The 26,433-nt window shown below is 44.4% G+C and overlaps 1 protein-coding gene across 1 annotated transcript; it reads left to right on the top strand.

Moving 5' to 3' along the window:
- The first annotated feature begins 397 nt into the window (after positions 1-397).
- LOC139578898 (succinate--CoA ligase [ADP/GDP-forming] subunit alpha, mitochondrial-like) lies at positions 398-23,715 on the top strand. The gene is made up of 9 exons (XM_071407025.1): positions 398-536; positions 2,522-2,622; positions 4,800-4,916; positions 5,072-5,284; positions 5,429-5,486; positions 6,806-6,889; positions 12,550-12,701; positions 20,289-20,477; positions 23,250-23,715. The coding sequence occupies exons 1-9, from the start codon at positions 503-505 to the stop codon at positions 23,274-23,276; spliced, it is 975 nt and encodes a 324-aa protein (XP_071263126.1). The 5' UTR covers positions 398-502; the 3' UTR covers positions 23,277-23,715.
- Positions 23,716-26,433: the final 2,718 nt, after the last annotated feature.

A 26,433-nucleotide genomic window follows, 5' to 3' on the forward strand; every position in this document is an offset into this window, starting at 1 on the left:
GCATTTATTAAATTATGTGAAATACATAGATTAGGGCCTACTGAATTCATTTAAATTGACTGATTTCCTGATATGAACTGTAACTCAGTATAAAAAAAATAGAAATTGTTGCATGTTGCTTTTATATTTTTGTTCACTCTAAGAATCACATTTCCAAAGCAGGTTTTACCCTTGGGATTTCTATGATGGGCATAACACGCACTCTAGTATATGAGGCATGCAGGCCTCATCCAAGTTGATGATGAACTCCACTATCCAGAATTCTTTGCTGTTTAAAGCCAACCTTGAATATTTGCCTGGAGAAATGTTCATCTCACTGGTTGTACTAATTTTGTCAGCGACTTAAATAATTGGTATAATGACAACATATTTCATTGGTATCTCGGTTGAACAAGTTCAAACATTTTTGCAAAATGTTTTTTAGTTGGGCATATTTATAGTCAGCCCTTTGCCTTCTACGTTTAGGTCCCTAGCCTCCGGTGTCATTGGTGAATGACCGGAGATGTCGCATAGTAGATTGTTTGCCCGGCTGCTCTGTAAGTAGAACAACATATGTGTTCTCCTTAAAAGTCTTCAATGTTTAGTGTCTGGTAAATTAAGTGCTTCACGGAGCACGTTTTGCACGGGATATGTTGGTTCTTGCTCACAGGATAGCCATGGCACTCAGCGCTCGTGCCTCTATATTGGCTAACTCTTTTAGCATGCTGATAGCGCATCAATTTCAGGCCACAGTCCGAATTACTGAACTTTGACCGTGCTTGTCCTTTAGGCTTTATATGTAGCATGTCAATTATATAAATGAGATTAGGACATGTAGTTAGCTATACTGTAACTGTCATGTAGTTAGTTGTTTTGGTAGCTTGGTAAGTTAATGCCACCTAACGTTAACGTTACTCCCCCATTGTATTGTACGCTGCAAACAGCTAGTAAAGCTTTCAATTTGTGATTTACATCTCTTTATATGGAAGTAGCTACAGGCGATGTTTGCAGTGTTGGGGGAAGCTACTAGTACTCTGAAAAGAGTTAACCAAGCTACCAATTATTTCACACTGAAAGAAACATAGCTTTAGTATACCCTCATTTTAAGAAATGGTTTACTTAATTAACCAAAGTTACTTTGAAAAAGTCGGTCACTACATCCAAACTGCTAACGTTAGGTGTAAAATGATCATCTGAAATGTCAGACTACAAATTGCAAGAACAGATCACTTTGGGTTGATATGTTAACAGAATGTAGGACATTAAACCCAAAATGTTTAAAGTGAGAATTAGGCAGATCTGAAGCGGTGATGCCGAGAAATAAAGGAAATGATTGCCTACTTAACCCATTTACTTTTCGCTAAAAAAGTACTGAAGTTCTGCTAGTTAGCTACACTGCCACATGGCAAAAAAAAGAAATTAGTTAACTAATGACGACTCTACCTAGATTTAAATTTAGTTCAACTAACGTTACCACCAAGATACTGCAAATTGTAGTTCAATTAACGTTACTTGTTGAACTACATGTAGTTAACTACTCAAACTCTGGTTGGTTGGTATGAAATGACTTAAGTCACCCATCTATTCCGTCTCTTCTCTCAGAAGCCTGAAAATAACCTTATCAATCAGTAGCCTATCAGACCCTATCAATGTTTTTTTTTTATTGGATTTTTTGCCTCAGTTTAGTTCAATGCTCAAAACAACAAAACAAATGGAGGACAAACGACAACATGAAGTGTTAACCGTTAGCTAGCAAACGAACGATGTTGCCCTCTGTTTAAGCAAGCCTTCATTGCCAAATAGCAGAATTTCCACTTCCACTTCTGAATCTCACAAATGTCTGTAGATTACTATACACATTCATGGTCATTTGTTTCATTTCCCTTATTTATAACTTGCCTTTTGTCAAATAATAATCTCACCATGACTGTCATACAGAACTGCACAGACTAATGCCGTTCATAGGCTTATTTTGGCGGGTAGGAGCATTTGGGCCAGTAACCAAAAGATTGCTGGATCGAATCCCCAAGTTGACAAGGTAAAAATCTGTCTTTCTGCCCCTGAGCAAGGCAGATATCCACACCTGGGGAACAGTAGGTTGTCGATTAAGGCAGTCCCCCACACCTCTCTGATTCAGAGGGGTTGGGTTAAATGCGGAAGACACATTTCAGTTGAATGCGTTCAGTTGTACAACTGACTAGGTATCCCCCTTTCCCTGCCTTTCAATATCAATCATGAGAGAAAAGGCACAAAGGACAGCAAAAACACGCTATGTAGGCCACTATGCTTGGATAATGTATGTGTGTTTTACTGCTGACAGTTGTACTGTAGGTTTTGGAACATAGGCCCAGAGCCTATCAGGTCTGTTTAATTTGATTTAAAGTAATCAGAGGCACATGTGACAACAGCTCAGGCAACAACACTGAACTGTCTCCTAGATGGCAATCCTTCTCCCCTTTCCATCATGATGTGACAATAGTGTTTTTTGGAAATGTCACCTGTGTGTGGTTTCACTTACCTCTCCTTCCGTCTCCGTTTGCAGTGCAGCAAACTGGAGTAAGGAGCTGTTATACTGCTTCAAGAAAGAACCTCTACATTGATAAAGACACCAAGGTCATTTGCCAAGGCTTCACAGGGAAGCAGGTATGTAGGCTACACAACACCCGGCCGACACTGGCTGCTGTCTGCGTTCAACTGGGTTGTGTTCATTACGGCACTCAAAGGAAATCTTAACCGTTGCAACTGAAATTATTGAAAATTTGCATTTCCTATTGAACAAGTCCAGGTAGTCCCTCCCTGTCTGCTTTCATCCGTTTGGTCCCGAATGAACACAACCCAATCAGGGTTGTGTTTCACTGTCAACAGACATAGTTGACGATCTACCTACAGTAGCACAGTAGCTAGCTATCTGCAACTGAGCACTTTATCCCCAGATAAATGACAGCATAATCTCGTTCCCCAATAATGTCTTAGGTGAGGATGGAAGGCCCAGTCAAAAGAAGAGTATCGGCATCATTGTCCAACAAGTGAACAACTCTCTCCTCTTCCACCTTGTAGGTTAATACCCCCCCCCCCCCCCCCTCCTCTCCAACATCTCTTCATCAACTTAATATAGGGTTATTAAATATAGTTCTTCTAATGAACACTCATGCTAATTAGAAAGGGCTGAGCAATGACTCAAGTGTCGCTGCTGCGCACCGACTTTCCTCTATGGCTTGATAAGCAAACCATACTTCAAATTCATTGTCCGCTCATTAGTGGATGATGGCTAGGACCGCCACCACTGGAGAAAAGAGCAAAGTGAGCAGACGGTGCGCGTTGCATTGTAAATGAACAGAGGAAGAAAAAAGATGAGACTGGTGGAGGGAAGAAATATTGAAATTTTAAAGATATCTGCATTGCGAGGGGGGAAAAAAGTGCTGGCTCAGTCTTTCCTTTCTCTTTACTGCTGGTAATTATAGTTTTAACATTAGGGTCATTGATTTGGACGTGTCGTAGTTGGCCCTCGTAGCCACTTATCTATAGCGTTTCTAGACAGCCTCTGTAATTATTAACTGAGAAGGCTGGCATACCACCCTGCATACCACTGCTGGCTTGCTTCTGAAGCTAAGCAGGGTTGGTCCTGGTCAGTCCCTGGATGGGAGACCAGATGCTGCTGGAAGTGGTGTTGGAGGGCCAGTAGGAGGCACTCTTTCCTCTGGTCTAAAAAAAAAATAAAAATATCCCAATGCCCCAGGGCAGTGACTGCCCTGTGTAGGGTGCCGTCTTTCGGATGGGACGTTAAACGGGTGTCCTGACTCTCTGAGGTCATTAAAGATCCCATGGCACTTATCGTAAGAGTAGGGGTGTTAACCCCGGTGTCCTGGCTAAATTCCCAATCTGGCCCTCAAACCATCATGGTCACCTAATAATCCCCAGTTTACAATTGGCTCATTCATCCCCCTCCTCTCCCCTGTAACTATTCCCCAGGTCGTTGCTGCAAATGAGAACGTGTTCTCAGTCAACTTACCTGGTAAAATAACGGTAAAAAAAAAAAATGGAACTTGGCAGGTTGAATATTAATATTACGACACATTATTGGACTCGGTGTCCCTGAAAAAGTAAAGTTGTGACTGTGAGTGATTTAAAAAAATATATATATTTTTTTGATTGATGCTCAAGATATACAGAAACAATGCCATTGATTATGGTCATTTAGTGTGCCTGGGTTGGATTTAAAGTGATTGTATGTGATGCCAACCTAAGCCCCTTTCACTTACAGGCAAATCCTAACTTACACTTAAGTAGAAATTTCACTTAGTCTCCCATTGACCTAAATGCATGACTAAATGACAATTAGACACAGTAAAATACCTGAATATCATTTACCAAATCTCCTTTCTGACCACCATTCACATACTCCTTGATTTACCTGCTGTTGTACCTAGTCTTAATATGCTGGCGGTGTCCGTGTACCCATCCATTTCAGCTTGATTCCCATGCCCCCTCCCTCTGCCGGCACTGGGCACCATTCTGCCCTGTTGATTAATGGTGGATGGCAGGCCTGTTCTCCTCTCCCTTATACCTGGTTTTAATATCTCAAGGTTTGCGGTTGGTGCCGCAATTGACCGGGACAACTCCCCGCTCCATCTATCACAGTCAGCCGCTGCCTCCCTTCCCCTTGGCCCTAATCCTTTGAACTGAAGGAACTCCACGATATTGCTTCCATCTTACAGATCAGCAATCAAACATTGAAGTGGGCTAAGGTCAAGAGAGAAACGACTCGGTGGATTGGAACTAGCTGATTCTCTCTGATTCTTCCTCCTTCTCTCCCTCTCTAGGGGACGTTTCACAGTCAGCAGGCAATCGACTATGGCTCCCGTCTAGTCGGTGGCGTATCCCCCGGCAAGGGGGGGAGGACACACCTCGGCGTGCCCGTCTTCAACTCTGTCAAGGAGGTTAAATGTGTTCCACTATTTCTTGTCTCTGGTCTTATTCAGCCCTAAGCGAGACCTGGTTCTCAACTGACTTGCCTGGTTAAGAAATGGTTAAATAAATACATTGATGAATAGCAAGCCCTAAATTCACCATGTCCCTCTGTCCGCACCTACAGGCGAGAGAGGGCACCGGGGCAGAGGCCACAGTGATCTACGTGCCCCCTCCGTTCGCGGGTGCCGCCATCATCGAGGCCATTGATGCCGGCATGCCCCTGGTGGTGTGCATCACAGAGGGCATCCCCCAGCAGGACATGGTCAAGGTCAAACACAAGCTGCTGCGCCAGAGCATCACCCGCCTGATCGGCCCCAACTGCCCCGGAGTTATTAATGTAAGAATACATGTATACACACACAAGCTGCTGCGCCAGGGCACTACGCGCCTCATTGGCCGCAACTGCTCCAGAATGATCAACGTAAGAGGCTAGAACACACACACACTTTTGGTATTAACTTTGTGTTTTCTTATTTTGCAGCCGGGAGAATGCAAGATCGGGATCATGCCGGGCCACATTCACAAGAAAGGAAGGATTGGTGAGATATTTGTGCCTGGCTCACTTGCATTTATCTCAGTGACACATTGAATAAAATCCGCTTTTACTTGGCAGCAGTGTCATAATGCTGACAGACCAACAGCTTGTTCTGTTTGTTATGGAAAGTTAACAGTAGGTTAGAGATCCCACGATACGTGCTTCAGTCTCCAAAATGACATGCGTGTAGTTGAATCGGGAGAATGAGTCAGAGAAGTGAGAAGGAGAAAGGACCTCTGCCCATTTGGCTATCCGCGCTAGTCGCTCAGCGAGCGACCACGCGGTTTATTTTCTTCACTGTCTCACGGCAGACAGTTTGAGAAGATGTCAGTGCTACGGCCCTGTAGGCACTAGGCATCAGACTCAGCCATAGCAAATGTTTCTCCAGGTGCATTGGAGGCTATAGTAGGACTGGCTCATTGTAACGTCTGGAATGGAATTAATGGAACGCTGTCAAACATATGGAAACCACATGTTTGACTCTGTTCCTTTTATTCCATTCCAGTCATTACAATGAACCCATCTTCCTCTAGCTCCTCCCACCAGCCTGCGCTGGTGTAGTGATGGAGTGACTGCTGGGGAGCTGCATCGCTGCACTGACATCCTAGACCACTTGCTGCTCATTGCAAAGGCATACAGTGCGTCCCTAATGGCACCCTATTCACTATAGTCTATGTGGCTCCAGTCAAACGTATTGCACTATATAGTGTTGGGTTTGACATTTTGAACATTGAGATATTAAATAAATGATAGAGAAGAAGCCTTGAATAGAAAGAGTGGGAGAGAATGGGTTTTATGTCAGAAGTTAAGGGTTCTCTGTAGAAAGGCTTTGGAATGGATTTGATGGAGGAGAGGAGAGCGACGTGTTGATATAGGGAAGACAGGTGGATATCTGTGGATTAGGTGAAGGAGGGTTTGAGGTCAGGGGGTGAGGACAGTTCCCCTTAAGGGAATAATCAGGGTTTAGTATCTGGTTACCTTCTTCCTGTTGGGCATAAACTAAGGATTGGAGAGAGGGAGTGTCTTAAGTAGGATGTATTAACTGTGATGGAGAGAAATGTTTTGCTGTCTGATTACAGCTGTACAGAACCTTTGGGAAGAATTCAACTTGGTTAAAGCTTCTCTAGTGTCCGTGGGTTATTTACTCTGACAAATAAGAACCTGGCAATAGGGTGCAATTTGGGCTGCACCCATACAGTATAAATATATGTCCTTTCCCATACTTAAATGCATTCTTCCTCCTTACCTCTCAAGAAGGGGGAAAAGGGAAGGATGCTTGTTAAGAGAATTGGAACTTGTCCTCATTCTCTTCTTATCTTTCAGGCATTGTCTCAAGGTCGGGAACTCTCACATACGAAGCTGTGCACCAGACTACACAAGTTGGCCTGGGACAGTCTCTCTGCATTGGTACGTGGGACTAAACGTTATGATATACAGATACTGCAAATTTATAAACCGGGGATATACAACTTTGATGGGATGGGGGCCACTAAAACATCTGAACTGATAATGAGGGGCCTCAGTGGCTCGCAGGTCTGCGTACCCACCCATGCAGTCAAAGCCGGCCCTAGCCTTTTGAGAGCCCAAAGGATAATTTCAGCAGAGAGAACATTCTGAAGTTTTAGAGTAATTTCATGCAATTCTACACTTTGCCATGGGGCAGAGAGAAGATTTTTCTGCGGGACTACAAAAAGGTCTGCTAGTTGCCCACCCCTGGTATAGACAAAATACAGCGCCTTCTGACAGAATTCAGACCCCTTGACTTTTTGTTACGTCACAGCCTTATTCTAAAATTGATTAAATCGTTTTTTACCCCCTCATCAATCTATACACATTACCCCATAATGACAAAGCAAAAAAAAGTTTGTATACATTTTTGCTAATTTATTTATATATATATACAGTGGGGAGAACAAGTATTTGATACACTGCCGATTTTGCAGGTTTTCCTACTTACAAAGCATGTAGAGGTCTGTAATTTTTATCATAGGTACACTTCAACTGTGAGAGGCGGAATCTAAAACAAAAATCCAGAAAATCACATTGTATGATTTTTAAGTAATTAATTTGCATTTTATTGCATGACATAAGTATTTGATCACCTACCAACCAGTAAGAATTCCGGCTCTCACAGACCTGTTAGTTTTACTTTAAGAAGCCCTCCTGTTCTCCACTCATTACCTGTATTAACTGCACCTGTTTGAACTCATTACCTGTATAAAAGACACCTGTCCACACACTCAATCAAACAGACTCCAACCTCTCCACAATGGCCAAGACCAGAAAGCTGTGTAAGGACATCAGGGATAAAATTGTAGACCTGCACAAGGCTGGGATGGGCTACAGGACAATAGGCAAGCAGCTTGGTGAGAAGGCAACAACTGTTGCCGCAATTATTAGAAAATGGAAGAAGTTCAAGATGACGGTCAATCACCCTCGGTCTGGGGCTCCATGCAAGATCTCACCTCGTGGGGCATCAATGATCACGAGGAAGGTGAGGGATCAGCCCAGAACTACACGGCAGGACCTGGTCAATGACCTGAAGAGAGCTGGGACCACAGTCTCAAAGAAAACCATTAGTAACACATTACGCCGTCATGGATTAAAATACTGCAGCGCACGCAAGGTCCCCCTGCTCAAGCCAGCGCATGTCCAGGCCCGTCTGAAGTTTGCCAATGACCATCTGGATGATCCAGAGGAGGAATGGGTGAAGGTCATGTGGTCTGATGAGACAAAAATAGAGCTTTTTGGTCTAAACTCCACTCGCCGTGTTTGGAGGAAGAAGAAGGATGAGTACAGCCCCAAGAACACCATCCCAATCGTGAAGCATGGAGGTGGAAACATCATTCTTTGGGGATGCTTTTCTGCAAAGGGGACAGGACGACTGCACCGTATTGAGGGGAGGATGGATGGGGCCATGTATCGCGAGATCTTGGCCAACAACCTCCTTCCCTCAGTAAGAGCATTGAAGATGGGTCGTGGCTGGGTCTTCCAGCATGACAACGACCCGCAACACACAGCCAGGGCAACTAAGGAGTGGCTCCGTAAGAAGCATCTCAAGGTCCCGGAGTGGCCTAGCCAGTCTCCAGACCTGAACCCAATAGAAAATCTTTGGAGGGAGCTGAAAGTCCGTATTGCCCAGCGACAGCCCCGAAACCTGAAGGATCTGGAGAAGGTCTGTATGGAGGAGTGGGCCAAAATCCCTGCTGCAGTGTGTGCAAACCTGGTCAAGAACTACAGGAAACGTATGATCTCTGTAATTGCAAACAAAGGTTTCTGTACTAAATATTAAGTTCTGCTTTTCTGATGTATCAAATACTTATGTCATGCAATAAAATGCTAATTAATTACTTAAAAAATCATACAATGTGATTTTCTGGATTTTTGTTTTAGATTCCGTCTCTCACAGTTGAAGTGTACCTATGATAAAAATGACAGACCTCTACATGCTTTGTAAGTAGGAAAACCTGCAAAATCGGCAGTGTATCAAATACTTGTTCTCCCCACTGTATATACACTGCTCAAAAAAATAAAGGGAACACTAAAATAACACATCCTAGATCTGAATGAATGAACTATTCTTATTAAATACTTTTTTCTTTACATAGTTGAATGTGCTGACAACAAAATCACACAAAAATTATCAATGGAAATCATGGATTATCAATGGAAAGTCTGGATTTGGAGTCACACTCAAAATTAAAGTGGAAAACCACACTACAGGCTGATCCAACTTTGATGTAATGTCCTTAAAACAAGTCAAAATGAGGCTCAGTAGTGTGTGTGGCCTCCACGTGCCTGTATGACCTCCCTACAACTCCTGGACAGTCTGTGGTGCAACGTGTCGTTGGTGGATGGAGCGAGACATGTTGTCCCAGATGTGCTCAATTGGATTCAGGTCTGGGGAACGGGCGGGCCAGTCCATGGCATCAATGCCTTCCTCTTGCAGGAACTGCTGCCACACTCCAGCCGCATGAGGTCTAGCATTGTCTTGCATTAGGAGGAACCCAGGGCCAACCGCACCAGCATATGGTCTCACAAGGGGTCTGAGGATCTCATCTCAGTACCTAATGGCAGTCAGGCTACCTCTGGCGAGCCCATGGAGGGCTGTGCGGCCCCCCAAAGAAATGCCACCCCACACCATGACTGACCCACCGCCAAACCGGTCATGCTGGAGGATGTTGCAGGCAGCAGAACGTTCTCCACGGCGTCTCCAGACTCTCACGTCTGTCACATGTGCTCAGTGTGAACCTGCTTTCATCTGTGAAGAGCACAGGGCGCCAGTGGCGAATTTGTCAATCTTGGTGTTCTCTGGCAAATGCCAAACGTCCTGCACGGTGTTGGGCTGTAAGCACAACCCCCACCTGTGGACGTCGGGCCCTCATACCACTCTCATGGAGTCTGTTTCTGACCGTTTGAGCAGACACATGCACATTTGTGGCCTGCTGGAAGTCATTTTGCAGGGCTCTGGCAGTGCTCCTCCTGCTCCTTCTTGCACAAAGGCGGAGGTAGCGGTCCTGCTGCTGGGTTGTTGCCCTCCTACGGCCTCCTCCACGTCTCCTGATGTACTGGCCTGTCTCCTGGTAGCGCCTCCATGCTCTGGACACTACGCTGACAGACACAGCAAACCTTCTTGCCACAGCTCGCATTGATGTGCCGTCCTGGATGAGCTGCACTACCTGAGCCACTTGTGTGGGTTGTAGACTCCGTCTCATGCTACCACTAGAGTGAAAGCACCGCCAGCATTCAAAAGTGACCAAAACATCAGCCAGGAAGCATAGGAACTGAGAAGTGGTCTGTGGTCACCACCTGCAGAACCACTCCTTTATTGGGGGTGTCTTGCTAATTGCCTATAATTTCCACCTTTTGTCTATTCCATTTGCACAACAGCATGTGAAATGTATTGTCAATCAGTGTTGCTTCCTAAGTGGACAGTTTGATTTCACAGAAGTGTGATTGACTTGGAGTTACATTGTGTTGTTTAAGTGTTCCCTTTATTTTTTTGAGCAGTGTATATATCTGATATCACATTTACATAAGAATTCAGACCCTTTACTCAGTACTTTGTTACAGCTTCTTTGGCAGCGATTACAGTATTGAGTCTTCTTGGGTATGACGCTACAAGCTTAGGACACCTGTATTTGGGGAGTTTCTCCCATTCTTCTCTGCAGATCCTCTCAAGCTCTATCAGGTGGGATGGGGAGCATTGCTGCACAGTTATTCTCAGGTCTCTCCCGAGATGTTCGATCGGGTTCAAGTCCGGGCTCTGGCTGGGCCACTTAAGGACATTCAACGACTTATCCCGAAGCCACTCCTGCGTTGTCTTGGCTGTGTGCTTAGGGTCGTTGTCCTGTTGGAAGGTGAACCTTCGCCCCAGTCTGAGGTGCTGAGCGCTCTGAAGCAGGTTTTCATCAAAGATTTATCTGTACTTTGCTCCATTCATCTTTCTCTCGATCCTGACTAGTCTCCCAGTCCCTGCCGCTGAAAAACATCCCCACAGCATGATGCTGCCACCACCATGCTTCACCATAGGGATGGTGCCAGGTTTCCTCCAGACGTGATGCTTGGCATTCAGACCATAGGGTTCAATCTTGATTTCATCAGACCAGAGAATCTTGTTTCTCAAGGTCTGAGAGTCTAGGTGCCTTTTGGCAGACTCCAAGCCGGATGTCATGTGCCTTTTACTGAGTTGCTGCTTCCGTCTGGCCACAAACATAAAGGCCTGGATTAGTTGACTGTTGCAGAGATGGTTGTCCTTCTGGAAGGTTCTCCCATCTCCACAAATGACTCTGGCGCTCTGTCAGAGTGGCCATTGGGTTCTTGGTCACCTCCCTGACAAATGCCCTTCTCCCCCGATTGCTCAGTTTGGCTGGGCGGCCAGCTCTAGGAAGAGTCTTGGTGGTTCCAAACCTCTTCCATTTAAGAATGCTGGAGGCCACTGTGTTCTTGGGGACCTTCAATGCTGCAAAAAAATTTTGGTGCCTCGACACAATCCTTTCTCGGAGCTCTACGGATAATTCCTTCAACCTCATAGCTTGGTTTTTGCTCTGACATGCACTGTCAACTGTGGGACCTTCCATATAGACAGGTGTGTTCCTTTTCCAAATCATGTCCAATCAATTGAATTTACCACAAGTAGACTCCAATGAAGTTGTAGAAACATCAAGGATGATCAATGGAAACAGGATGCACCTGAGCTCAATTTCGAGTCTCATGGCAAAGGGTATGAATACTTATGTAAATAAGGTATTGTTTTTTTATTTCAAATACATTTCGAAAAACTTGTTTTCCCTTTGCCATTATTGGGTATTGTGTGTAGATTGCTGAGGATTTATTTTCTCTATCCATTTTAGAATAAGGCTAACGTAACAAAATTTGGAAAAAGTCAAGGGGTCTGAATACTTTCTGAAGGCACTGTACACTGAGTTTACAAAACATTAGGAACGCCTGCTCTTTCCATGACAGACTGACCAGGTGAAAGCTGTGATCCCTTGTTGATGCCACTTGTTAAATCCACTTCAATCAGTATAAATGAAGGGGAGGAGACAGGTTAAAGAAGGATTTTTAAGCCTTGAGACAATTGAGACTTGAGGGTGAATTGGCAAGACAAAATATTTAAGTGCCTTTTGAATGGGGTATGGTAGTAAGTACCAGGCGCACTGGTTTGTGTCAAGAACTGCAACACTGCTGGGTTTTTCATGCTCAACAGTTTCCTGTGTGTATCAAGAATGGCCCACCACCCAAAGGACATCCAGCCAACTTGACACAACTGTGGCAAGCATTGGAGTCAACATGGGCCAGCATCACTGGAATGCTTTCGACACCTTGTTGAGTCCATGCCCTGACGAATTGAGGCTGTTCTGAGGGCGAAAAGGGGTGCAACTCAATATTAGGAAAGCGCTCCTTATGTTTTATACACTCAGTGTAGTTATTTTTAATGCGTACATAACACTTTCCTAGTCACATATTAAATCAAAAATGACAAGTACATTGTACTCTATGCCTATGGTCACATCTGACATCCATCTACATCCATCCACCTAGTGGTTCGTGTGGTTTTTGTTCAGGCATCGGTGGGGACCCCTTCAATGGGACAGATTTCATCGACTGCCTGGAGGTGTTCCTGCAGGACCCCAAGACGGACGGCATCATCCTGATCGGAGAGATCGGAGGCAACGCCGAGGAGAACGCTGCCGATTACCTCAAACAGCACAACTCTGTAAGAGGAGACGCACACATTAACATGCTACCGGACTGTTAACACTTTGTCAATGGTCCACCAGTGCTTTCGTGAATCTTCCAGACCCTTTTGGAAAGATGAGTGGTTCTGTCAGGTACTCCCTTTCCTCTCTTTGATTCCGCCCTCAGGAGGGCACACTCAGAGCCCCCGGGTCCAAAACTTGTGTGTGAGTGGACACATTTTACTATACTTGTGAGTACCAGAAGTCCTCACAAGAATGGTAAACTAACTAAAATTCAGAGAAGTGAGGCATTTTGCCTGTCCTCACTTGTATAAAGGCTATTTTAAGGTTAGAGTTGGTGTTAGGGAAAATAGGATTTTCAATAGGAAACAATTGTTGGTTCCCAAAAGTCCTCAAGTATAGTAAGACACTGTTTGTGTGTGTTCCCACCTGCTAATGGACCTTGGGTTCTGGATAGGCTGAGGGTGTGAGCTAGAGTGCATGTACTTCCAGTGAGGGAGAGGGTTAGGGTTCATGGTGCAGAATACGGCACACACCTTTGACACTTTCCTGGCAGGTGTGGGAGAGACTGATCTTTGGAGCATGGCTGGTGAATTATGCAAGGCTTGAAAAGTGGTTAAGTGCCTTTCAGTGACAGTTATTGCCAAGTGTGTGTGTGTTGCCCTCTAGATTTGTCAAGACACAGAATTTTGATTGAGCAAAGAGATTATTGTGACGCGTATGTGTGCACACACTATGCGGTTTGTCTGTGTCAGGTGTTCGGCAGATAAATATGAATTTGATGTGCTTTCTGCTGCCCTAATGCATGCAAATCTCTCTCTCACCACCCTCCGTGTCGGGAGAACAACTCTTTGACTGAGGCCAAAATGGCCCCCTATTTCCTAATAGTGTACTTCTTTTGACCAGAGCCCTTTGGGCCCAGGTCAAAAGTAGTGCACTACATGGGGATTGGGATGCTGCCTCTCTCCCTTCCTCATGTACAAACCGGGCTCATCCAATTTGAGCGTGTAAGCCGCGGGTAGTTCTCAGAAAGTCGATTGGTGTTCAACACTCCACACAGAGGCAGCAGTTTAACCAAAGCCTGAAATTGTTTTATCTGAGCTGCTGCCAGCCCCAAAATGACGTTCCTCTCTTTAGATTGTCTCATTGAACAATTCCATGCATCAGACATTTTCTTTTCTAGGGTTGCAAAATGTCGGTAGCTTTCCCAAAATTCCTAGTTTTTTTTAGAAAACTAAGTTAACTATGTATTTGCCAAATAAATTATATCCAGTTCAGGGCTCCATCTATGCATTTGATTTGCTAGCTAAGTGGCTAGATGGCAAAATCAAGATCCATGTTGCCTAAAAAAAAATATTTGCATCAAAAATAAATACAAAATGTGTTTATTTAGAACGAGCCCCTTGTGTGCACTTCCAGTAATACTCTATGATGGTAGGAAAATCTGACTACTGCCCAACCCTAACACAAATACTAACTATTGTCAGTATTGCATTTCTGAATCTACAACATGCACACACATACATTTATTTTACTCTAATTCGTCATAAGATCAGCTAGGCATATTTTCAGACACTTAAGGGAATCGTACATGAAAAGTACAATACAATGACACTAGGGAATAGGGTGCCATTTGGAACTCTGCTGAAAAGTAGAATACAATATCACATTGGTATGCCCTTACCAGTATAGATATTTCAAAATGATCTCTTTCGACACAGATGAAAAACCTTCATACCCTTCAATCTATTAGTTACAGCAGACACATCATCCTAGTCTGCATCCCAAATGGCACCCTATTTCGTATATAGTGCACTACTTTTGACCAAAGCCCGGGCCATGGTCAAAAGTAGTGTGGTATATAGGAAATAGGGTGCCATTTGGGACGGATCCTTAATGAATTTTGTCACACTGGACAGATTACAAATGAGGGTTTGGTGTGAAATACGCAGAGGACATGATCAATGAAAGGTCAGGCAACATTACATGTATTGAACTTTATCTTCCTGGAAGAGATGTAGTAGATGTCCCCTGTGTGCATCCCAAATGACACCCTATTCTCTATATAGTGCACTACTTTTGACCAGGGCTCATAGGACTCTGGTCAAAAGTATTGCACTATATAGGGACTAGGGTGCATTTGAGACGCCGCCACTGTTAACGACGACGGCCGCGTATCGATTCCATTACGGAAGACAGGAGAGACAGCAGAGCTCTTGGTCTTAAAAATGGATTTTGAGTCAGTTGACATTTTGAGACATAGACATAAGATAGTGTTTCTTAAGCCTTATGAAAACACATTTATTACATCTTGTAAATGCTCATAAAAAGTTGTACAACATTTTACCTGCATGCTTTAAGTCATTTGTCTATAAATATTCTTTAAGGTTGGCAGAGGTTAGGTGGTGCTGGGTAAAGACTGTTGAAATAGGGTTGGTTCTGAGTCGAGATCGTTTTCGCAGTCAAAAAGAAGGCAGAGATCTACTTCTCAGATTAAAAAAACATTACTTAACGTACATTAACCTAATAAAAACAGTTCTGTAGGAATGAGGTTTGTATAGTAGGTCTAATACATTATCACAGCATATTGGATTTATGCCTGGCCTGCCAATATTGTTCTTCAGACCATATTGTATTTAAAAACTCAATCGTCTAGATCAGTTGGTGTAGCACTTGTGAGGCACAGCTGAGCATAAATTTAAATAATTAGCATATTTGCCTTTTATATTTTACTGATCTGTCATGGTTCTTTCAAGACAACTGGGAACTCTAGGGAGGGGGAAGAGGTCAAATTATGACGTCGGTGATTTTTCAGGTCGGAAAGTCCGAGCTCTAGAAAGATGGCCAAATTTCCGACTTCGAATTCCGAGTTGGATGACCGTTCAAAGCAACCTTTCCCAGTTGTCTTGAACGCACGGAAGTCGGAAGTCTGAGATTTCCCAGTTGTGTTGAACACGGTATTAGTCTCAGCTGAGGGAGGGAGAAAGCAGCAGAGGGTGCTCTCTCCTTCCTTTCCTCCGGTGAGACTGACCAGAGAGAGGGGACACCATCTTCCACCTGATGGTGAAACTCAAGTTGCAATGCATCGGTCTCATGCACAAATTCATGTTGTTCCTATGACCAGAGAAAGTTATAATATTCCTCTATTAAAATGGACATGACGAGCTGCTAATAATTAAAAGGCAGGGCTATTGATGGACTTGGCTACTCATTCATTGCAGCGCGAGTGGAAGTAGGGAGGAATGCGTTTTGTAATGGTGTTGAAGTCTCCCTCTGGTCATTGTTTTGAAAGTGATGAAATCTCACGTAGGCTAGTATCAAACTTTGCTGTGGCCGGGGTTGTGAAAGCTGTAGGCACGATGTTTTGAGACAAATTTAAATAGTTCAAAATGGGATCACTTTGCCTACCCGATGCGCAGGATCAAGTGTATCTACCCACCAACAGCGCAAAAAAATAAAAGCAAGCCTTTATCATTGGCCTTTCTACAGACATTTTTGGTGCTCGACTAGATATGCCTTGAAGATCGCGATCGACCATTTGGTGAGCACTTGTACACGATTGAAGTTTAGGGGATGGAGATCAAATTGTTGAATCAGTCTTTTATTAAAAGTGTAACACTTGACATAATGTGCCCAATAAAAGAGAGGATGTATTAAAAATAGACAATCAACTAATTTACAAAAGAGGAGCCTTGAATGGGAGATCTATGCACCCTAAAGTTGCACTGGTGTTTTTCATTTCGCAGAGCTAAAATTAGTACACACTTTAGAGGTCATTGCATGGCCTACATATTGAAACTATTCCTCTAACTCTGTGGGCTGCTTGCCAACCTGTCTGTTTTAATATACTGAACCTGTCTGTTTTAATATACTGAACAAAAATATAAAGGCAACTTGTAAAGTGTTGGTTTCATGAGCTAAAATAAAACATTTGCACACATTTGTTTACATCCCTGTTGGTGATTGTTTATCCTTTGCCAGGATAATCCATCCACCTAACAGGTGTGGCATATCAAGAATCTGATTAAACGGCATGGTCATTACACAGGTGAACCTTGTGCTGGGGACAATAAAAGGCCACTCTAAAATGTGCAGTTGTCATACAACACAATGCCTCAGATGGCTCAAGTTTTCTTATGATATTTCTGTAACCCTTTTTCTCCCCAATTTTGTGGTATCCAATTGGTTGTTAGTCTTGTTCCATCGCTGCGAAGGTCGAGAGCCATGCGTCCGCCAAAACACAACCCTGCCAAGCCGCACTGCTTCTTGACACACTGCTCGCTTAACCCGGAAGCCAGCCGCACCAATGTGTCGGAGGAAACGCCGTACAACTGGTCACCGTGTTAGCGTGCCTGCGCCCGGCCCGCAACAGGAGTCGCTAGAGCGCAATGGGACAAGGACATCCCGGCCGGCCAAACCCTCCCCTAACCCGGACGACGCTGGGCCAATTGTGCACCGTTTCATGTTCTCGGCCGTCTGCGTCAAAGCCCGGGAGGCAGATGTCTCAAGTTGAGGGAGTGTGCAATTGGCATGCTGACTGCAGAAATGCCCACCAGAGCTGTTGCCAGAGAATTTAATGTTAATGTCTCTGCCATAAGCCGCCTCCAACGTCGTTTTAGAGAATTTTGCCAGTACGTCCAACCAGCAGACCACATGTAACCACGACAGTCCAGGACCTCCACTTCTGGCTTCTTCACCTGTGGGATCGTCTGAGACCAGCCACCCGGACAGCTGATGAAACTATGGGTTTGCACAACCCAAAAAATTCTGCACAATCTGCTGGAGAAGTGTGCTCTTCACTGATGAATCCCGTTTTCAACTGTACCGGCAAGATGGAGTCGTGTGGGCAAAGCGGTTTGCTGATGTCAACGTTGTGAACAGAGTGCCTCATTGTGGGGTTTTGGTATGAGCAGGCATAAACTACGGGTAACCAACACAATTGCATTTCATTGATGGTCATGTCGTGAGGATCTGTACACAATTCCTGGAAGCTGAAAATGTCTGTTCTTCCATGGCCTGCATACTCACCAGACATGTCACCCATTGAGCTTGTTTGGGTTGCGCTGGCTCGACGCGTACGACAGCGTGTTCCAGTTCCTGCCAATATCCAGCAACTTCGCACAGCCATTGAAGAGGAGTGGGACAACATTCAGGCCACAATCAACAGCCTGATCAACTCTATGCGAAGGAGAGGTGTCACGCTGTATGAGGCAGAAGGTATCTGTGACCAACAGATGTAGATCTGTATTCTCAGTCGTGAAATAAGTTATGGCCTGATTTATTTATTTCAGTTGACTGATTTCCTTATGAAATGTAACTCTGTAAAATGTTTGGAATTGTTGTGTTTTATATTTTTGTTCCGTGTAAGTCACCTTTACTGAAGGTCTTATGCTCTTTTTTATTTTTGAGACTTCTAAATCCCACCTAGTATTCTTCAGCCTCCATGCATTTGTAAAATTAAAGGGCTAACTAAGACCGAACACCGTTGGGCCCATGCTTTCCAATGAGACAGGTAGAGTATTTGGCAGCTAACCCTCCGTGAACACTAAACGTATCCTTTAATCCTTTTTCATTTTATCCTCTGACTCTTAGCCCCTGCTCTCTTGCATTCTCTCTCCTAGGTGCTTTACGCATGACTCAAAGCCCTTGTAATTCACTAACACACACCAATTGTTGTCTAGGAGGGCAGGGGAGTGATTTTAGAAAGAGGCGGGGCAGCAGACTCATTCACATCTAGTGTGTGAACAGGGGGCCTCGTAAATTTTGTAATTGTCTGTCTTAATCTGACAAGATTGAGGCTCTACCCTCGAGCATACAGCAAGGCTTCCCCCTTTCGAAACAACCCCTGCCTCCTGCTCCGCTCCTCCTGTGGGGGAACGAACTGAAGAAGAGGTGGGGAAACAACCTCTTCTCTCTAGTTCCGTTATTAAAGTAATGCATCTCCCCGGTTAACAATGGAGGACAAAGGCGGTGGGAACATTCAAATGCTAATTCAGCTTCTCTTATTATGCACCGACTTCTTCTCTGAGGGAAGATAGGCTGTAATTAGTCAATTAATGTTTAACATGCTTAGGTAGATTTAAGTGTCGATTCACACGGGGATGGTTTGTTTTGTCAAAGTTGTGAATTCATTAGGACGGGACAAGCGAGTGTCGCAACTGGAGTTTTTAGGGCCTAGCTAGAGGAACGGCATTGGGCTTGCATTCATGAATCCAGGATCAGTTTTGACTTGTTGATCGTAATGAATAAGATTGTATGGACGGGGACGCATTGTGAATAGAGATTCTGAAACTGAGGTGGCCATCCCTCCTGGAGAGCTACTGAATGTTCAGGCTTTTGCTCCAGCCCTGCTTCGGCTAGTCAAGGTCCTGAAAAGCAGCTGAGTAGTAGATTCAGGTGTGGAACAAAAGCCTGCAGGACGGCATGGCCACCCTCGATCTGACCCATTTTAAAGGAAAACATGTTGGGCCACCTTACAAGAGGAAACATTCACCTATAATAATTAGTAACCTCTCGGCACCTTTTTTTCCTTGATTGCGGTCATATTCCCCCGTTCAGTGAACATTTGCTTTCAGAGCCATCTCTTGTTAATACTGTACCATTGTTAGACAGGTTTAAAAAAAAAAAAAAAAATATTATTATTTTAAATTGATTTTCTTGGCTGAGAGACGAGCAGATTGGCTGCTCTGCTTAAACAATTATCCAGTGTCTTCAAGCGTGTTGAAATGAATAGGAGTCGTCTTGCTGTACATACCTGCCGTTTTCAGGAGCGCTCCATTTGGAACGCCTGTGCTGAAATGATAGAAGGGAAGTAAAGCCATAAGCGGGAGGCCCACCTTTCCGGGCTCGTCAGACAGTTTGTTTGACACGCCGTGTTAACTCGGATACGGAATGAGGGAGAGAAATATGGAGAACCTTATCACAAGGCAAGTACCCGAGTAAGAGCGTCTGAAGAGAGGTCTGGATTGTGTTCGTTTGGCAAAAAATGTACTGAAATGGGTAGTTACTACAGTACCTGGTCTAATAGGAAACGCTCATTTTTCGCTACCCATTTCAAAAAAGTTTCGCTTCGCATGCCCTAACGAACAAGCCCCACCCTTACGTCTTTCATCCCCAGTATGATGTTATTCCTGAGTGTGAAATATTAGCTCTCTCTCCCCTCCCGCCAGCACTGGAAGATTACCTCGAATGTTGAATTTAGCCATCCATCAGGACGAGCTGAGCGGACAGGGCCAGAGCTAATCAGTGTCCGTGTGACTAATTACCTGCTTCTGCAAGAATGAGATCATATGAAATGGCAGGGAGGGGTGTGTGTGGAGGGTTTATGCGTGCCCGTCCACGCTCACACCCATGCAATTAAATTGTCTCATTGACTCTTTCACACACATCTGGACAGAGCATGTAATATAGTGTTGACATGAATGTGAATATAACATTTACTGTACACTACCATCTGTGTTAATAATAATGTAAGATGGCTTCTAAGAATGCCTATTTAAGAGGGGCTGTTAACAGGAAGACATTTTGTCTGTTTTGCAGCGTCTATTCTGTTATTTGTCTGAGAATACAAGTGTGACTGAGGCTCTTTCTCTCTCACCCCCCAGGGAGCGAATGCCAAGCCTGTGGTGTCTTTTATCGCCGGGCTCACTGCCCCGCCGGGCCGTAGGATGGGTCACGCCGGTGCCATCATCGCAGGGGGCAAGGGCGGAGCCAAAGAGAAGATTGCCGCCCTACAGCAGGCGGGCGTTGTGGTCAGCATGTCCCCTGCCCAGCTGGGCAGCACCATGTTCAAGGTGAGACTAGAGATATGCATTAGAGCTCGTTTATCTTTTCCATGGTTTAAGAGCCCTCTAGCCAACTCTATGGGTGAGACCAGTAGCGAGAGAACATTTGTCATTCAGTGGTGCGACGGACCGTTACCGTTCTCTCATAGCAGCTGGGGGAGGACGGCAAAAAGGGTTACTTTAGTCCCACATCCCAACTCTGCCTCTTCCCTCAAATATACTAAAAACTATGAACTAAACAGAGTTTACTGTTGGTTGAGTACGTTTGAGTTTTCTTCTACTTGAGTCTGTTGACGTTTTCAGTGTTTGGGTTTGTTAACAAGCAAGGTTGTGGGACTTGGGATTGAACTTTTTTTTAAATACGTAATAAACAAAAGGCAACAGCGAGGTGAAAGGGGGAAATTAATAACCATGGCTGTTGATGCCGGGGCGGGCAATTTAGCTCCGCTGCTGCTGCCTGTTTATTTCAATTTATCACCGGAGGACGGCAGTTTTAACAAGACGTATAAAAAGTTAAAGCGTGTATTACACCCATTCATCATCTTATTCTTTCATTACGAGCGAGCGCAGTGTGGCAAACCCGAACACACACATATGGATTTGTGCGGTGGTAGCACTGTTTTGGTTTAATTCATAATCATTGCGCGTAATGATGAAAAACTCTTTCCCGGCCTGTTAATTTCCCAGCCCATTGTGTTCATACGTCTCTGTTAATCTCATTGGCGGCTGCTGTAATCGGCGTAATAATACACACGATACACCAGAGCAAACAAACAAAGTTGTGCCCGCAGGGGGGGGTAGTTTGGTTTGGTATAACATGCTTAGCTCTCAGTACAGTACAATGCCCAACCCTCTAGTGTTTTTGTTTTTGCTTGGTCAGTGAAGCTCCCCTTGTGTCCACACCTAGATTAAAGTATTTGTTTTCTTTTAAATACTGTAACTGCGCTAGATTAAGCTTGCTTGTCACCGATAGAATAGTCCCAAAAGTGCAAACTCCACTCACCTAGTATTCCACGCAGACTCTGTCAAGCCCACATAAACCTCCATTCACCCATGTGTGCTGCTCCCTCCATTTTTTTACTCTTTCTCATGGCCTCCCTTATTGACAAAATGTCCCTGTTGCACACCAGCACTTTTCATCCCTCCCTCTCCTCTCCTTCATCCTGCCCTCATCTCTCATCTTGCTCCGCCTCTCCCCTTCTTTCTGTCTTGAGCACCTTTGACACTCTCCCCTCCTGACTGTTTGTCACACACAAGGACGATCCTTCTTGCATCTCTTGCTCTCTCTCGCTCGCTCTCTCGCCCTCTTCAAGTCGAATTTTATGTCACGTTTTAAACTGGTGTAGACCAACATTGAAATGCTTACTTACGGGGCCTTCCCAACAATGCATAAAAAAGAAAAGAAAAGTAAAATAGAAAAATAATGACACGAGGAATAAATCCACAATGAGTAATGATAACTTGGCTATATACATGGGGTACCGAGTCGATGTGCAGAGGTACGAGGTAATTGAGGCAGATATGTACATATAGGTACGGATAAAGTGAGTAGGCAACGGGACGGGTAATAAACAGTAGCAGCGTATGTGACGGGTCAAGCGTAAGTTTGAGTAGCTATTGGTAAACTATTTAGCAGTGGCTTGGGGTTAGGAGCAGATCAGGGTCCTGTTGGGACCAGACTTGGTGCATCAGTACCACTTGCCGTGCAGTAGCAGACAGAACAGTCTGAGTGGACCCTTTTTCCATCCTTCGCCCTCCTTTCATCCATCAGAGAGTGCCTGACGCCTCGGGGCCACCATGATGCCCTAACACAGCCCCGCTCATCCCCCAGGTGCTTTCTCCTCTCTCTTCCCTCTTTCTCTGTCCCTTTCTCAGAAAGTCAAGGGCCTGACCTTGATCGGCGCGTACAGATCCACTTAACCATCCCTTAACACGCCTGAGTATTACATTACAGATGACACGCACACCCAGCCGAGTTGCTCTAGCACTGTGTCAAAGTTGAGTGTTGAGCCGAAGTAGATCTGTTCAACCACTTGGTGGCAGTAGACATCCAGGTATTTTGAAAGTACGGCATTTTCCAATGGGCAACAGCACGCATCTGTTGTTGCAGACCTGATAAATGACATTTGCATAAAGGAAGCTTTTTCCTCTGTGAAATTGGAAATTCTAGGCGGAAGGGAAGGAGAGGTATTTGTTCTATCGTCCTTCCTCTGCTGGTGTTTAGTAAACGGTGTATGTAAATGGCGACATCCCATGCGTGATGTTCTCCTTCATCCTTTTGGTTATGTGCTTTCACATTTTTTTCCACTGTCATATCACATGCCTATGGAGCAGGGTGCTTTGGTGTGAATATACATGTTTTCTGTGTTTGGACTATTCCACACTGTATATGGAGCCTTGCATAGCGCCTTATTCGGTTTGTACGGTATTTATCTTTGCATCTGGAATAACAATTTTGAATTGATTTGTACTTATAAACTCTTCATTAATCCCTGATGAGATAAATAGATTGTCTACATCCCATATGGCACCCATAGGGCTCTGGTCAAAAGTAGTGCACTATGTAGGGAATGGGGGTGCCATTTGTGACGAAGACATTCCTTCCCCCCCCCCCCCCCCCCCCCCAACCCCCGGGAAGAAAGGAAAGTGCCTTGTTGGGGTCTACTAGCACCCATCCACCCCCACCCCCTGTAGCTTCCAGATGTAAACAAACTGTGTGAATCCACATGAATAAATAATCTCTCCTCTTTCCCCCTCTGTTTGTTCTGCCCCTCTCCGCAGGAGTTTGAGAAGAGGAAGATGTTGTAAACGGCGAGAGAGGCAACACCCCTCACCCCCATCTCCCCTAACGAAGCCGAGCACCCTGATTTTGAGGACGCACTGCCCTCCAGCGTCCTACAACTTGCAGACCCGCCCTCTCCTGCAGTTCAGTTAAACTGCCATACGCACACTCACTACGCAGTGTTTTTAATTTCAGCTATGAATTCATACCTTTACACGAGAGTAATAATATCAGTGTGTCTTGATGGTGTCTTTTTCAAAACATGATAACATGCTTGTCATAGACTTAAGTAAAAGTTTCCTTTAGAGGACAGTAATTGCCATCCGTTATGGTAGCTTTTGATGTGTCTATCTTAGTTTGACTATTGAGGGATGCCATGGTAACTGAGGTGATCTGGTGTCTGTTTCCATTAAAATCTGTTCTCACTGGCTATACACCTGAATAAGAAAATATTTCTCAAACACAGTTTTGGTTGTGGGCTCATTATTATGCTTGTCTCTTGCTCTTTTGCGCGCACACACAGGTTGGCATGACAGTGGGAACGTGTTATTGGTTTTATGAGGTATGGATGGTTCTGCTAAGCTTTACAGTGTTAAAAGCATTACATACAATGTCTGTTTGGAAATGGTATGTAATACTAAACTATATTTGGAAGATGTGTAACTTTTGTTCCAATTTAAAAAGGTCTCCACTGAACTGAATTCATCCAATCACACTCCCCCGTCATGCAGTGTCACTCCCTGGTGAGGCCAATTAGGAGGCAGTGTATATACAATCCAGGGATTTCAGGTGCTATAATAGAGCTAACATGTCACCCAATACAGGATTTGCATTTGCATACTTATTCTCTTTGTCTCCTTGGAAAGTGTGTAGGAGGCCTTTTCTTAGTCCTAAAGTATAATTGCATTGCTTCATTACATAATGACAAATGTTGAAACTGTATACCAGATGAAAATGTTAATTCCTTCTCAATTCACTTTTCATAACTGCTCTTAACTGTGGTTTAAGGGATGAATACTAAGGCTGTGTTTACAGAAGCAGCCCAATTCTGATTTCCCCCCCCCACCCATTAATTAGTATTTTGACCAACCATATCAGATCTTTTGAGATTTTCCATTTAGTCAAAAGACCAATCAATGGAGAGGTTTATAGGCTTGTTTGACAGTGCAGGTGACTACCGACTACAAATCCCCTTGCATCCATAACTACTCATTATTTGTTGATCAGCCTGGGTAAGCATTCACCATAGTAGCATTGTGTGAATCAGGCATTACATTTTGATCATCACAGCCTTAGTCAATTGGCCCACTTGTAGGCTACATTTAATTAATTGTCTACCTTGTCCAGACTAGTAGAGCATACAGTAACCTTCAGAAAGTATTCATACCCCTTGACTTATTCCACATTTTGTTTCAGCCTGAATTCAAAATTGATTAAATATTTTTTTCACCCATCTACATACAATAACCCATAAGGACAAGGTGAAAACATGTTTTTAGAAACTTATTTATTGAAAATGAAATACAGAAATCTCATTTACACAAGTATCCACACCCCTTTGCTATGCCACTTCAAATTGAGCTCAGGTGCAACAAATTTTGATCATACTTAAGATGTCACTACAACTTGATTCGCTTCCACCTGTGGCCAATTCAGCCCAAACCCAGTGCATGCTTTGCAGGCACATGAGAAGGAAAGCAATTGGAGAGGACTGTAGCTATATTGGGATGATGCTCTCAAAATGTTGGCTTCTGGAGGAGACACATTTCGGAGGTGACCAGGATGATTATGAGATGGGAGTGACATCGGGATGCCACCGGGCTGCAAGTGAAGTCTGGAGAAAAGGAATATTGGGACGGACGCAGAAAGGTGGATTTCTGAGGAATGGGGGAGGAAGAAAATAATTAGGAAAGCAGAGGTTGGATTTGAATTTGAGAAAGGTGATAAACATGGAGTTGGGGTGTTGAAGCAGATTGGTGTTGAGTGCAAACAGTGAGCCGTGCGCCGGAGGTGAAATGGAAGTGAAGGAGTGTGAGTTAAATGGGGCGGAAGGTGTGGTGAAGAACTCGGAACTCAAGCCTGGTATTAATGGGCATGAAGAAGAAACTGGTCCAGTAGGAGTGATATATTTGGATTAAGTGGATCCTTGCCTTTTTGCGGATCCATTTATGGTTTCAGGGTGGGTGAGAAAGGAGTTGGGTGCAGTTGAATCAGTGAAGGCAACCTGTAGTGGACAAAGTGATATTTGTTTGTGCTTCTGACCAGAGGGAGTGGGCACAACATGTCACGCAACTTGGGTCAAGATCTGTTCCTTGCTTTGCTCTTAGGACAAGTGCACAATTGCAAGGAGTGATTTCTGGGGGAGTGTGGAGCAGTTGAAGATTCCTGGTGTTTGTGATGCCCGCTGTTTGGTGCGACGCAGATCCGGTGGTGAGCGTGGTGAAACAGTCACTGTCAGTCCTTTTTGAGTCAGTCTTTACCCGACAAGGTCATGTTAGTATATATCAATTATCCTGTTGGCTTTTGTGCCGAATCCACTTCTCTGTTTCAGGTGCAACGTTTATGGTCATGTCACAGCAGTGTGTAGGAGGGAGATTCCAAGATGTGGGAAGTGTGCAGGAGGGAATGGGATAGAGGATTGTGTCGTTTCTGTGGATAAAGTTGTCAACTGTAGGGTTGCTCATGTTGCTGGGGATTGGAAGTGTCCGGTGTGAGAGAGGCAGGTTGAAGTGGTCAAAGTAGTGCAGGTTTCATATGTTGAGGCAGTGAAGAAAGTAGAGGAGGATGGGTCGTGGGTGAGGGATCCTGAGAGGACACCTGTGAGTAGTAGATCTGTGACGGCACAGAGGGATAGGCCTGTAATATTTGTGTTGTGAAGAAATGACCAGGCAGGAGACGGGAGTACAGTTAGTTTCTTTTAGTCAAAACCTCTCGTGCTCTACAGCCCCCGGCCCAATGGTGCGCATGTGCATTTCCTATTAGGTGTAGTAACATACAACTGCCGTAATACATTACTGCTTAGTAACAGCATAGTAACTAATATAAACCGATGTAGATCACAGATACTACAAGGCCAACGAATGATATATGCTTCAGTAAGGTTGGCTTCTTAGAAATGGTTATCAACTGTACTACAGAAATGGAAATCACAAATGGATGTTAGGGCTGCAGAGAAGTATATGA

This window comes from Salvelinus alpinus, chromosome 6, assembly GCF_045679555.1.
Source record: "Salvelinus alpinus chromosome 6, SLU_Salpinus.1, whole genome shotgun sequence".
NCBI classification, from domain to species: domain Eukaryota; kingdom Metazoa; phylum Chordata; class Actinopteri; order Salmoniformes; family Salmonidae; genus Salvelinus; species Salvelinus alpinus.